This window comes from Pseudorasbora parva, chromosome 13 (genome assembly GCF_024679245.1).
Source record: "Pseudorasbora parva isolate DD20220531a chromosome 13, ASM2467924v1, whole genome shotgun sequence".
Classification (NCBI taxonomy): domain Eukaryota; kingdom Metazoa; phylum Chordata; class Actinopteri; order Cypriniformes; family Gobionidae; genus Pseudorasbora; species Pseudorasbora parva.
This window is the reverse complement of record NC_090184.1, coordinates 43,959,160-43,974,159: the sequence shown is the minus strand read 5'-3', so window position 1 is coordinate 43,974,159 and position 15,000 is coordinate 43,959,160. Positions and strand designations below refer to the sequence as shown.

Below are 15,000 nucleotides of genomic sequence, written 5' to 3'. Positions count from 1 at the left end.
CTAAGTGATCATGTTATTAAAGCTACATAGAAAGGCAAGGCAAGTTTATTTGTGTAGCACATGTCATACCCAATGGCAATTCAAAGTGCTTTACATAGAAATTAATTAATTAGTACACCACTGGACTAGCCTTTTTTTAGTAAGACACCATAATAAACAAGATTTGTGCATTTTGTTTGTTCTGTTGTCGTTTATGACTTATGGCAAATTTCTGGAAATTACCACCACAAAATCAGTCATTTTGATCGCAAAGATCACAAAAAAATCCTGCGAAATCCTGGAGGGACTGTTATAATGTGCTGATCAACGGCCTGTGTACCTGCATCCTGGTCTTGATGACGTCCAGCGGTGTGTTCCCAAACACACTCGCCGCTCCCGCGACCGCACCAAACGCACCTGTGAGGATCGGGTTGATGGATTTGTTGGGGTTGTCACCTAGAAAACAAAAAACAACTCATGTGACCACAGTCACTGAATCACTTCAGCCAGCAGAGGGCAGTGTTGCTCTCCACACATACACACAGACACACACACACACACTGCCCCTAAACCTACCCATCACAGGAAACATTCTGCATTTTTACTTTCTCATAAAAACTCCTCCTGTGTGATTTATAAGCCTTTTGAAAAGTGGGGACATGGGTAATGTCCTCATATTTCACCCTCTCCTGTAATACCTGTGTCATACCCATGGCATTATACACATTTGTGTCCTCATATGTCACAAAACCATGCCCACACACACACACACACACACACACACACACACACACACACACACACACACCTTTGTACCAGTTCCTGAGAGAGGTCATGACGAAGAATCGGATGGCCTGATTGGATCCCTGTTTGAGGACGGTGGCTGTGAGGCCTTGATACGTCCCTCTGACTCCTGAGAGGCAGAGAGAGCATTAAGAGCATTATAACACATGATCCTCTGAGGTAGTGTGGTGATCGCTCATCAATATCTCTATATCACTTCACTGTAAATACACTTATCTTCAAGAGTGGTGACTCTGAGATGAAAAAATGTGATTGATTAAAATAAAATAAAAGCTCCAGCATCCCAATGACCCCCAGAGGACAATTGGTTTCGGAAAAAATAAATACAAGTAATAAATAAAATAAGTAAGCAAGCAAATATAATAACAAATGGTATGGTTTGGAAAACACAAGAAAGTAAAGTAAAAAAAAAAAAAAGTGCCAGCATCCTTATGACCCTGTATGAGGCAAATGGTTTTGAATATATGCAGTAAATGGATGGGAAAGAAAACACACATACACACACACACACTCTCTCTCTCACACTTACTCTTACACACACTCTCTCGCTCTCTCACACTTACTCTCACACACACTCTCTCACACACACTTACTCACACACACTGCAAAAAATGCTCTTATTTAATTTTGTTTTTTTCTTGTTCCCAGTCTAAACATCTTTAAATTCTTAAATCAAGATGCATTAGCTAGATAAGTAAAATGACACAATATATTTTTTCATGTTTTCTAGGGAAAAAAATATAAATGAAGTGAGTTTTTACTTAAAACAGGCAAAATGATCTGAAAATGGGGTGAGAAAAATAATCTTATTTCGGATTGAAATCTTGTTTCTTGTTTCCGTCCCAATCAGAAATAAGATTATTTTTCTCACCCCATTGGCAGATCATTTTGCCTGTTTTAAGTAAAAACTCTTAAAAAAACTTTTTTGATTTTGATATTTTTACCCAGAAAACAAGAAACAATATCTTATGTCATTTTACTTATGTAGTAAATAGATCTTGATTTAAGAATGTTTAGATATTTAGACTGGAAACAAGACAAAATTACTGAGTAACAAGAGCTTTTTTACAGTGCACACACAAAACACACACACACACACACTCTCAAACACACACTCACTCACACTCTCACACTTACTCTCTCACACAAACTCTCAGACACACACACACATACACTCACCCTCTCACACATACTCTCTCACACACTCACACAAAACTCTCAGACACACTCACCCACACACACTATAAGATGCCTATAAGGATGTATTTCCTCTTTTTATGAATTTACTCATGGGGATAATTCAACAGAACAAGGAGAGGAAGAGTGAGAAGGCCTTGTGATCAGGAGTTTTTCCCACAGCCCTGAGACGAAATAGTCAAAACAAAGCCTCTTCACCTTGAGTCCTGACGATCTCTCGCACTCCGTGGAAAAACCCTCTGTATTTGGGATTAGCTGAGGTTTGATCATGGATGAACTTCACCTGGAAACGTGAGAGATGAAGCACGTAAGATGAAACTGCTGCAGAATGTAACATTCGACTTTAAACTGAATAACCTTTGACCTCACCTTTATGGTCTCCATGGGACAGACGATTAGGACGGCCTCCATCACGCCCGCGCCCAAACCGCACACTAAACCACGAGTGCTGTCCAGCTTCCCAAACTCATCCTTCATCTGGTTACTCAGGATCTCAAACACACCAAACCTGCAGTCAGAGGAATGACATTACAGCGCTGCGTCATACACAGCTCTGTTTGAAATGAAGAAGAGACTGAAGGTGATGCAAACAGTAGAGAATAAAGCAGAGCTGGAGGGTCGGAAACTCAACACACACACACACAACACACACTCACTCACTCACACACTCACACACTCACTCACACACACTCACACACTCACTCACAGACACTCACTCACTCACTCACTCACTCACTCACTCACACACACTCACTCACTCACTCACTCACTCACTCACTCACTCACACACACACTCACACACTCACTCACAGACACTCACTCACTCACTCACTCACTCACTCACTCACACACACTCACTCACTCACTCACTCACACTCACTCACACACTCACACACTCACTCACACACTCACTCACACACACTCACTCACTCACACACTCACTCACTCACACACTCACTCACACACTCACTCACTCACTCACACACTCACTCACACACTCACTCACACACTCACTCACTCACACACACTCACAAACTCACACACTCACTCACTCACTCACTCACTCACACACACTCACTCACTCACTCACACACTAACTCACTCACTCACTCACTCACTCACTCACTCACTCACTCACTCACTCACTCACTCACTCACTCACTCACTCACAAACTAACTCACAAACTAACTCACTCACACACTAACTCACTCACTCACTCACACACTCACTCACTCACTCACTCACACACTCACACACTCACTCACTCACACACTCACTCACTCACACACTCACTCACTCACTCACTCACTCACTCACTCACTCACTCACTCACTCACTCACTCACTCACTCACTCACTCACACACTCACTCACTCACACACTCACTCACTCACTCACACTCACTCACACACACACTCACTCACTCACTCACTCACTCACTCACTCACTCACACACTCACTCACACACTCACTCACTCACACACTCACTCACACACTCACTCACTCACACACTCACTCACACACACTCACTCACACACTCACTCACACACTCACTCACACACTCACTCACTCACACACACTCACAAACTCACACACTCACTCACTCACTCACTCACACACACTCACTCACTCACTCACACACTAACTCACTCACTCACTCACTCACTCACTCACTCACTCACAAACTAACTCACAAACTAACTCACTCACTCACTCACACACTCACTCACTCACTCACTCACACACTAACTCACTCACACACTCACTCACACACTCACACACTCACTCACTCACACACTCACACACTCACACACTCACACACTCACTCACTCACACACTCACACACTCACTCACTCACTCACTCACTCACTCACTCACTCACTCACTCACACACTCACTCACTCACTCACACTCACTCACTCACTCACTCACTCACTCACTCACTCACTCACTCACTCACTCACACTCACTCACACACACTCACTCACTCACTCACTCACTCACTCACTCACTCACTCACTCACTCACTCACTCACTCACTCACTCAATTCAATTCAATTCAATTGTGCTTTATTGGCATGACATACATGGGTACATATTGCCAAAGCATTTCACAAAGCAAAACAGAAACATACATCAAACATATTCACATTTATATTTATATATACACATAATAAGCAATACATATATTATTAATCAGGATGTGTTCACTCAGTACATCTCAATTTGTGGCATTTATAGATATGCTGTGCTATATAAGTGGAAGCAGGTCCTTCACTCACTCACTCACTCACTCACTCACTCACTCACTCACACACTCACACACTCACACACTCACTCACTCACTCACTCACTCACTCACTCACTCACTCACTCACTCACACACTCACTCACTCACTCACTCACTCACTCACTCACACACTCACACACTCACTCACACACTCACACACTCACTCACAACACACACACAGAAGAACAGTGTTTTACAACTAAGACTACAGCCACAACCAGACTAAATACATAAATAGTACTCATTCTAATTCTGCAATAAAATAAAAATAAATATAATCAAATAAAATATAAAACAAAACAGAAAAAAATTGAATAAAAAATATAAAACAAAATGAATAAAATAGAATGAAAGAAAATAAAGAAAATATAAATATAAAGAAAAATGAAAAAATTATAAAACAATTCAAATCAAATAAAAAATTAATAAAATGGAATCAAACAAAATATAAGATAATAAAATGCATTCCTTTGACCAAGTAGTTTGGAAAATGGATGGAAAATAAATTAATAAATAAAATGGAATGAAACAAATAAATACAATATAAAAATTAAATAGAATATAAGAAATTAAATTAAATAAATCAAATGGAATGGAATCAAATAAAATATAAAATCAATCAAATGCATCCCTCCAGGCCCTCACGGGGTCCAACAGATTGTGTTGTCATTTTAAAATGTCTCAAATAAAGCTTACCACAGAAGAGTTAAGGAAACGTCACTTTAAAATGACTTATTTATAGATATTAAAAATAGTTAATTGATTCACTTCGGCAGGTATTGATTTATTTTGCTCTATTGATGAATGATTTGTGTATAAAGCCATATTTCTATAGTGGATGTAGCCTACAGTACGAGAGATCCCGCTTGGATTAAAAAACAAGTTGTTCTATTTGTATTTGTATTGTAAAACTCAAATAAAAGTTGATAAATGAATTTTATATTTTATTTATAATGCTTTCAGTTCTGATATTATTCAATCTTTTTAACACATTTAAAATAATTCCGCAGATTTTTCAAAAACATTTAAGCACCGAAATCACAAAAAAATGACCCTACATTTAGACATATTATTGTATAAAATACAATAATAATAAAAATAATTAAATAAATAAAAATCTAGATGAGAAAAAAATGACAATTGTGTGAACTTTCTAAATTCGTCATTGGGAAAATTCAACAGAGCAAAAGAACTTAAAGGGTTAGTTCACCCAAAAATGACATGTCTGTTGTTAACTCCTCTCCCTAATGTCGTTCCACACCCGTAAGACCTCTGTTCATCTTCACACACAGTTTAAGATATTTTATATTTAGTCCGAGAGCGTATGCAAGTGTATGCACACTATACTGTCCATGTCCAGAAAGGGAATAAAAACATCATCACAGTAGTCCATATGAGACATCAGTGGGTTAATTAGAGTCTCTTGAAGCATCCAAAATACATTTGGGTCCTAAAATAACAAAAACTACGACTTTATTCAGCATTGGCTTCTCTTCTGTGTCTGTATTCAATCCACAAATAAAGATTTATGAATCAGTGAATCGATCAATGATTCGGATCGTCAGTGTCCGTGATTTCAGCAGTTTGGCACGCGATCCGAATCATTGATCATTATTGACATAAATTTCATTTTTGGGTGAACTAACCCTTTAAGATACTATAGTAATAATAAAATAACTGCTGATGAGCCACAAGTCTCAGAGTCAGATGTTAAAGTGCACTTCCTCCTGAATCAGCAGCGCCGGCGGAGCGGCCACAGGTGTCCATTAGCAGCAGGAAGCAGCGCTGAGCTTTATTACCGGCTCCGTGTTTTACACACACGTTTATTAATGTTGCTCAGAGAGAGAGACTGCAGGAGCTATTTATAGCCCTGAACTGAAGGAACACACAAACTGTCTGGATAACACTGGCATCATACAATTACTCTCTCTCCGTATATATCAGATTCAATTTTAAAATCATCCATCCAGCACCATTTACGTAGCTTTTCAACATGACAGAATGCAACTCCAGTCCCACTAACAGGACACACAGAACAGCACGCCATCCTCTACTCTCTGTGTGTGGCAGAAAGAGGAAGTGCTGTTATTCTCATGCAACATGCAGTACACATGTTTTGTGCTGCAATAAATCGGCAAGTAAAGTAAATGGTAAATGGACTGCATTTATATAGCGCTTTTAACAGACCCTATGTAGCCTGGTTTTACCAGACTTTCGTACATTTCATTTGTACTGAAGGAGAGTCTTGTACTGAAGGAAAATGAAAATTGAGCGGAAGTACGTAGGAGGGCAGAGCCAGGCTAGTCCCTAAGGCCATCCAAAGCACTTTACATCTTGCCTCACATTCACCCATTCATACACTGACGACGGTGTCAGCCATGTAAGGCACCATCCAGCTCGTCGGGAGCATCTGGGGTTCGGTGTCTTGCTCATGGACACCTCGACACTTGGTCAGGTGGAACCGGGGATTGAACCACCAACCTTCCGGTTTGTAGACAATCTTCATGAACCACTGAGCCACTGCCGCCCCAAAGCACACCAGTATCAATGCAAATACCAATTAATAATCAGTGCTTTAGCAATTGTTTGCTATATGACCTCATTTGTAGCTGCTAAAATAAAATCGAAAAGTATTTATTATAAAAAAAAAATAATTTGCCTCACTAATTTACACAATCTTTTGTTAAAAAAAAAAGCATACCAGAATCAAAGTTATATTACAACAAAATGATATATATATATATTAGAGGTGTAATGGTCCACGTATTCATACCGAACTGTTCCGGTACAGGACTTCCGGTGCGGTGCACGCGTGAAACGAACGGTTCCGAACGCAATCTTTAACAGTTAAGTCGGCCTGTTTTGCGCCTGGAATAAACTTCAATTTGAGTTATTTTATCACAAAATTCAAACGATAAATGCCGTTTAGAGGCTCTTTAATGTGGCGTGACTGATCACAGTATAGGCGAGTGAAGGCAATCATCTCGTCATAGTCAAAGAATGAACATCTGAAGGTGTGCTTCACGATCATAGGTATATTTACGTAGATGCCTCATTCGACCGATCCGCGCATGCACTAATGAGGAATCTCATATATATATATGATCGCACCAATCCTACTGGTCAAATATTACTCCGTTACAAGTAAACGTTGTAAAAACAGATTTTTACTCAAGTAAAAGTACAGAAGTATTTGTGTTCAAAAGTACTTAAGTATCAAAAGTAAATTTCCTTTTTTATGCCAATGCATTATTTTATTATTGTTGTATAAATGCTCATTATGCCATCATGGTTTAAGCCAGTCAGTGACGCTCCATCTGAGACACTAGCATACGACTAACTTAAACTCATTTAAATACTTGTAGAAAAGTTACAAAGCTCTTTATAAAGCTGCTGTCACTTTAAGACCGAATGCACGGATCCAATACACTGATACACATCTGATATTCTCACAGCTTTACTCTTCTCTTTCTCCCAGACGTTTATATTTTTAATATTTTATAAGACATGCACCAAGTGTTTGCCAACTAAACTAATCGTGATTTTGTTTTAAAAACTGAAACATACTTTCAAAGTACGGCTATGGGTGCACACACTGGGCCTAAGAACCGTCTTCTTCCATTTTGCTATGAACTGATCAGTTCAAAAAAAGTTGGGAAAATGCATATGACCCTATAAGAGCGATTCCTGACAGACTGTCTGAAACAACAACAACAAAACACCTTTTAAAGAAGGAAAAAATCATCCTCTGACTTTCAGAGCTGCGACAGAAACGACTTTCGACTTCGAGGACCTTGATAGAAATGTAGAGGAGTAAAAAGTACAATATTTGTCTTTCAGATGTAGTGAAGTCAGAAGTTTCCAGAAGAAATAATACTCCAGTAAAGCACAGATACTCAAAAAGTGAACTTAAGTACAGGACTCGAGTAAATGAGTTGAGTTACTGTCCAGCTCTGGTTAAAAATAACACAAATACTGTTGTGTTTCTGGCAGAAAGCGATCGTTTAGTGTCTTAAGACATCAATGTGTCGTCACGAGCCACAGGGTTTATTATGGATTCGTATGTCTGTGTGTTTTTTACTCTCATAGAAATACACCCCATTGACACGCATTATACGAGCAACGGCTGAGTTAAAAATCTTCATTTGTCTTCATCAGATCAACATCACAGGCTCATCTTTGGGTGAACTATCCCTTTAATAAACTTATATTATAAGATAGTATGCTTTGAATACTTATTACTATATATTTTTTTAAACAGTGCATGAAAAACGATGCAGTATAAAATAATGCACAGATAAAAAATGTATAATAAACATTATAAAATAATAATAATAGTCCATTTGGATTTCATTAATTCAAATATAACTGACAAATAAAAATGCTTATTCTATTTAGCATTTTTTTACTCAATTTTGTGTCTTAATTTAGCAATCAAATAATGAACGATTGATTTGATTTCCGGTTTGTCACTGCAAATGGAGGATCAAGTTGAGTGTGTTGCATTGTGGGATACAGTCTTACACACAGTGTTTTGCATACTGCACAAAAAATGCATTCTGTACATATAAACGGATCTGGTTAAATATTCAGGGCTTGCTTGAAGCCAATCAGGAAACTAGTTCAGGCAGAGGCAGTGTAATCTGTCCAATCAGCTGAGCCGAGCGCTTCAGAGCCTGATCGATGGTCAGGGTGTGGCGTTCTGGAAAACACAGCTGCGTTAAAATGAGACGGAGGTCGTAAATGCAATCTGGGCTGGATCCAGCAGTCAGTGACACACTACAGCACTGACTCCATTAGTGGGGCGAACGCAAGGTCACCCGCTCAAAACCGGTGCAATCAGCTAATGAAAAGAGGGGGAAGACGGGAGCGGAGGAGAGGATAATCAATCTGGATGAAGCGACAGTGCCACAGACTTAAAGAAACAAACGCAGATCCACAACCGGTCTGGACTAGATCAGTTTTAGTGCATTCTAAAAAATGCTGGGTTGAAAACAACCCAAGTTGGGTTGAAAATGGACAAACCCAGAAATTGGGTTGTTCACTGGGTTCAAATAACCCAATTTCTGGGTTTGTCCATTTTTAACCCACCATTTTTTAGAGTGTGGCATTATATGCATATATGTGCAATATTCTAGTCACATGATGCATATTTCCCCCGTTCCTGAACATTCATGAACAATATGATGCATCATTTGCAGCCATAGACCAGTTATTTGCACAGAACAGTTATGGGAATTTAAATCAAAAATGGAAATTAATGCAAAAGCTCCAAGCCTGACGTGGTCATACTCAGCTCTAGTCAGAATATGAGTCTGATGCTCATTGGGCTGTGATTATGGGGCGTGTTTCAACCCAACCAGGAAAGACATCAATTGGACAGACCAACAACCAATCAGAGCAAAGGAGCGACGTCAACAGAGCTCAACTGCACTGTGTTGCCAAGTCCACGTTTTTTTCCGCGGGTTGTTTTCTATGTCCGCGGGTTAAAGCGACTATTATGTGATATATAGACCCATGACTGCGAATTTTAGCAGCAACCTTGCCAAAATAACACACATTTTACCCCCAAACGCCATTTTTTTCCCGGAGAACCCTCTGAGGAGCTATTGTTTAGGGCTAGTAGTTGGCGGGTTTTGTTGTTAAAACTTGGCAACCCTGTCTGCACGCGCGCTGGAATAAACGATCTTTGCTGGTGTTGTAAAAAAATAAAATATTTTAATGATACACAGAGTACTTACCCAACATGATCATCATTTCTGAGAGAAATAGTGCAGGTGATGCAGATACGAACAAGCTCTCCGTTTAGGATTCGAACAAATATAACCCAAGCCCCTTTGATGACGTGATGATTACGCTACTGTTGATCATCTGTCCATCATCGGCTAAAGCCCGCCCTGATGATCTCATTGGTCAGTTTCTGTTGATCATCTGTCTGTCATCGGCTAAAGCCCGCCCTGATGATCTCATTGGTCAGTTTCTGTTGATCATCTGTCTGTCATCGGCTAAAGCCCGCCCTGATGATCTCATTGGTCAGTTTCTGTTGATCATCTGTCCGTCATCGGCTAAAGCCCGCCCTGATGATCTCATTGGTCAGTTTCTGTTGATCATCTGTCTGTCATCGGCTAAAGCCCGCCCTGATGATCTCATTGGTCAGTTTCTGTTGATCATCTGTCCATCATCGGCTAAAGCCCGCCCTGATGATCTCATTGGTCAGTTTCTGTTGATCATCTGTCCGTCATCGGCTAAAGTCCGCCCTGATGATCTCATTGGTCAGTTTCTGTTGATCATCTGTCCGTCATCGGCTAAAGCCCGCCCTGATGATCTCATTGGTCAGTTTCTGTTGATCATCTGTCCGTCATCGGCTAAAGCCCGCCCTGATGATCTCATTGGTCAGTTTCTGTTGATCATCTGTCCGTCATCGGCTAAAGCCCGCCCTGATGATCTCATTGGTCAGTTTCCGTTGATCATCTGTCCGTCATCGGCTAAAGCCCGCCCTGATGATCTCATTGGTCAGTTTCTATTCGGGGATAATTACTATAGGCATATTTATTAAGAACTAATGAAATTGACAAACACAGTAAAATGACTAAATAACTAAAATTCTAAATATGAATAAAAACTATAATGGTATATTAATAAGCTAACATGTAAAAAAAAAAAGAAGAAGACAAAAACACCATAAAGTTACATTTAAAGAAGATGAAAACAGAAAATATAAAAATAAAAGCTAATTCAAATATTAATAAAAACTACAGTATAACAATATATTAATGAACTAAATATTTTTTTTAAATATAGACATTAAAAATTATAATAAAAATTATAAAACATAAAAAAAATCCTAAAACTATAACTGAAATGAAAATTGAAAAATACAAAAATAAAAACTAAATGAAAATATTAATAAAAACTATAACAGTATATTAATGAACTAAAACTAAAATGGATCAACTATATAGGTGTTTAAAATTAATAATACAAATGACAAAAAATAAAATGAAAATGTAAAAATAAAAGCTAATTTAAAATGTGACTTTTTTTAATAATACTTTTTTTTTAACTATAATTACTCAAATAAAAATAAATTCTATCCTTGATCTTAAATACATAATAATAAGAACTAAATTCCAATATTAATAAAAACTATAATATTATATAATAATAATAATAATAATAATTATAATAATAATAAAGCTACAGCACACACGTGTATGGAGTGCTGTTAGGATAGTTTGCTCTGCTTTGTTCATGCTTTTTTGTCCGGTAATGTTCACTATGAAATGTCATTGTGTAGGAAAAGCTGTGAGAAGAGTCTCACTAACGTCAGCAGATATATATATATATATATATATATATATATATATATATATATATATATATATATATATATATATACACACACACGTGACGTGTGTGTTTATGTGCGTGATGAAGTGACCAGAGGAGCAGCGAGAGCAGAGAGCATCCGTCTGACAGACAGCCCCGGACACGCACCGCCGCCTCTGTCAGACCAAACAAACACACACACACACACACACACACACACACACACACACACACACACACACACACACACACACACACACACACACACACACACACACACACACACTCATGGGAGAAGAAGAGCTGCCATAGAACAAAAACAAGCCGCATAATAAATGTCAGCTGTCAGAAATAACCGGTGCGTTGTGTACCTGACTGCGGATTTGGGGATGGATCCGTACAGTAGCGAGCTCAGGCCTCGATATAAACCCTTCGCTCCGTGAAGACGGACCGTCTGAGACACACAGTCCGCTGCAAAGACAACATCACAACGCTTTAAACATAACATTTTTAATCACTCGTATTGATTTTAATAACATAAAAATTGAATACATTGTTAAAGGGACACAGAGCAATCATCTGTGTGAGCAGCTGTGAGTGTGTGTGCTAAATCAACACAAGACTCGTTAACATGTTCTCTGAACTTCAGCCAGAGAGAGAGAGAGAGAGAGAGAGAGAGAGAGAGAGAGAGAGAGAGAGAGAGAGAGAGAGAGAGAGAGAGAGAGAGAGAGAGAGAGAGAGAGAGAGAGAGAGAGAGAGAAGATAAGTTTGTTTACTTCCTGAGCGCAGCAGCAGGTTGGAATCAGTTCTGGCCCGGAGAGTTTCACTAATTAACTCCAAAGAGGATATGCACGTCATACATGAGAGAGTGTGTGTGTGTGCTTGAGTGAGTGTGTGTGTGTTTGTGTGTGTGTGTGTGTGGGAGTGAGTGTGTGAGCTTGAGGGAGTGTGTGAGCAAGTGAGTAAGCGTGTCCGTGTTTAAAAGTGAATGTGTGAGACTATGTGTGAGTTTGTGAGTGAGTAAGAGTGTGTGTGTGTGTGTGTGTGATTGAGTGTGTGAGTGAGTGTGTGAGTGAGTGAGTGAGTAAGTGTGTGCGTGTGTGTGTGTGTGTGTGAGTATATGTGAGTACGTGAGTGAGTGTGTGTGTGTGATTGATTGATTGATTGATTGAGAGTGTGTGCGTGTTTATATTTGAGAGAGTGTGTGTTTGTGTGTGTGTGTGTGTGTGTGTGTGTGTGTGTGTGTGTGTGTGTGTGTGATTGAGTGTGTGTGTGAGTGAGTGAGTGTGTGTGTGTGTGTGTGAGTGTTTGTGAGAATATGCGAGTACGTGAGTGTGTGTGTGTGTGATTGATTGATTGATTGAGAGTGTGTGCGTGTTTATATTTGAGTGAGTGTGTTTGTGTGTGTGCTTGTGTGAGTGAGTGTGTGAGTAAGCGTGTACGTGTTCAAGAGTGAATGTGTGAGTGTGAGACTGTGTGTGACTTTGTGAGTGAGTAAGAGTGTGTGTGTGTGTGTGTGTGTGTGTGTGTGTGTGTGTGTGTGTGTGTGTGTGTGTGTGTGTGTGTGATTGAGTGTGTGTGTGTGCGTGTGTATGTGAGTGAGTGAGTGAGTGAGTGAGTGAGTAAGTGTGTGCGTGTGTGTGTGTGAGTATATGTGAGTACGTGAGTGAGTGTGTGTGTGATTGATTGATTGATTGAGAGTGTGTGCGTGTTTATATTTGAGTGAGTGTGTGTGTGTGTGTGTGTGCGCGCGTACGTATGTACACTCATTGATGTGTGTGCTCTTGCTCTCGCTCTGGGTTGTGTGTGTGTATATTTGTGTGTGTGTGTATATGTGAGTGTGTGAGATAGTGTGTGATTGATTGAGTGAGTGTGTGTATATGTGAGTGCGTGAGCTTGATTGATTGATTGAGTGTGTGTGTGTGTTTATATGCGAGTGTGTATGTGCACGTGAGCGCGTGTGTGTACTCACTGATGCCTCTGTATCGGGGTGGATTGGCCTTCTCATCTAACTGTAGTTGTGTCTTCACATACTCTGTGGGAAACGTGATGCAGATTTCAATGCCCCCTGCGATGCCACCTGCACACACACACACACACACACACACACACACACACACACACACACAGACACATGTTGGTCTATGTGGTTTACAGGGACTCTCCGTAGGCGTAATGGTTTTTATACTGTACAAACCGTATTTTCTATCCCCTTATACTGCCCCTAAACCTACCCATCACACACACACTGCCCCTAAACCTACCCATCACACACACACTGCCCCTAAACCTACCCATCACACACACACTGCCCCTAAACCTACCCATCACACACACACTGCCCCTAAACCTACCCATCACAGGAAACATTCTGCATTTTTACTTTCTCATAAAAACATCATTTAGTATGTTTTTAAGGCCATTTGAATTATGAGGACATTTGATATGTCCTCATAAACCACATTTATAGAGTAATACCAGTGTAATACCCATGTAGTTATACAAATTTGTGTCCTCATAAACCACATAAACAGGCTCACACACACACCATTAGTTCACACGACCAGGTTACATAAACCAACTCAGATAACTAGATTACAAATATATACAGTATATATATATATAATTTATCTTCATTACTCCAGTCTTCAGTGTCTCATGATCCTTCACTAATCATTATCAAGAGGATTTGATGATCAACACACATTTATTATCAATGTTAAATCCAGGATCCTTTGATGAATTCAGCATTTATTTGAAATATAAATTATACGTCTTGATCATTGTAATGCATCCTTGCTGAATAAAAGTATTGATTTCTTTCAAAATAATAATACAAAAATCTTACTGGCCCCAAACTTTTGAATGACAGTGTATATACACACACACACACACAGGCTTTTTTTTTCAAGCTGATTGTTAAGGCCTAATTTTTACTGCCCTAAAAGTCGGTTCTGATCAGTTCATTCAGATCATCAGACAGGAGGAAATAAGAGCAATGATCCTCTCAGCTCTCTTTAATTACAGTAGCCCGTGGGGACAGACATTAGCCCAGCTCTGACCCCCACACACACTCTCACACACACACACACACACACACACACACACACACACACACACACACACACACACACACACACACACACACACACACACACACACACAGTTTATCAGTCTCACTGGGATAAACTGAAATATATGAGCATACTGCACAACAACACAGAGAGCAAAACGCCACATCCATCATCACACTCACGGTCCCTTTCTGTCTTCTAGATGATTTTTTTGGGTTTAATTGACCTGAGCTAACATGAACTGACAACTGTATTTTTATCAACTAATGTTAACAAATGTAATCAAAAGCTTCAGAAGAAAAATTATTTTAGGTATTAAGTCTTGTG

General features: G+C 39.4%; 1 protein-coding gene across 1 annotated transcript in view; it reads right to left on the bottom strand.

Annotated features, from left to right (window-relative positions):
* The window catches only part of si:dkey-178e17.1 (tricarboxylate transport protein B, mitochondrial), a 30,358-nt gene that overhangs the window by 2,404 nt on the left and 12,954 nt on the right, over positions 1-15,000 (bottom strand). Inside the window, exons 2-7 of the mRNA XM_067412810.1 lie at positions 13,572-13,679; positions 11,971-12,070; positions 2,350-2,488; positions 2,179-2,263; positions 788-892; positions 320-435 (exon numbers count right to left, since the gene is read on the bottom strand). Of these exons, the coding sequence (XP_067268911.1) occupies positions 320-435; positions 788-892; positions 2,179-2,263; positions 2,350-2,488; positions 11,971-12,070; positions 13,572-13,679 (653 nt within the window). The remainder of the gene's footprint in view (positions 1-319; positions 436-787; positions 893-2,178; positions 2,264-2,349; positions 2,489-11,970; positions 12,071-13,571; positions 13,680-15,000) is intronic.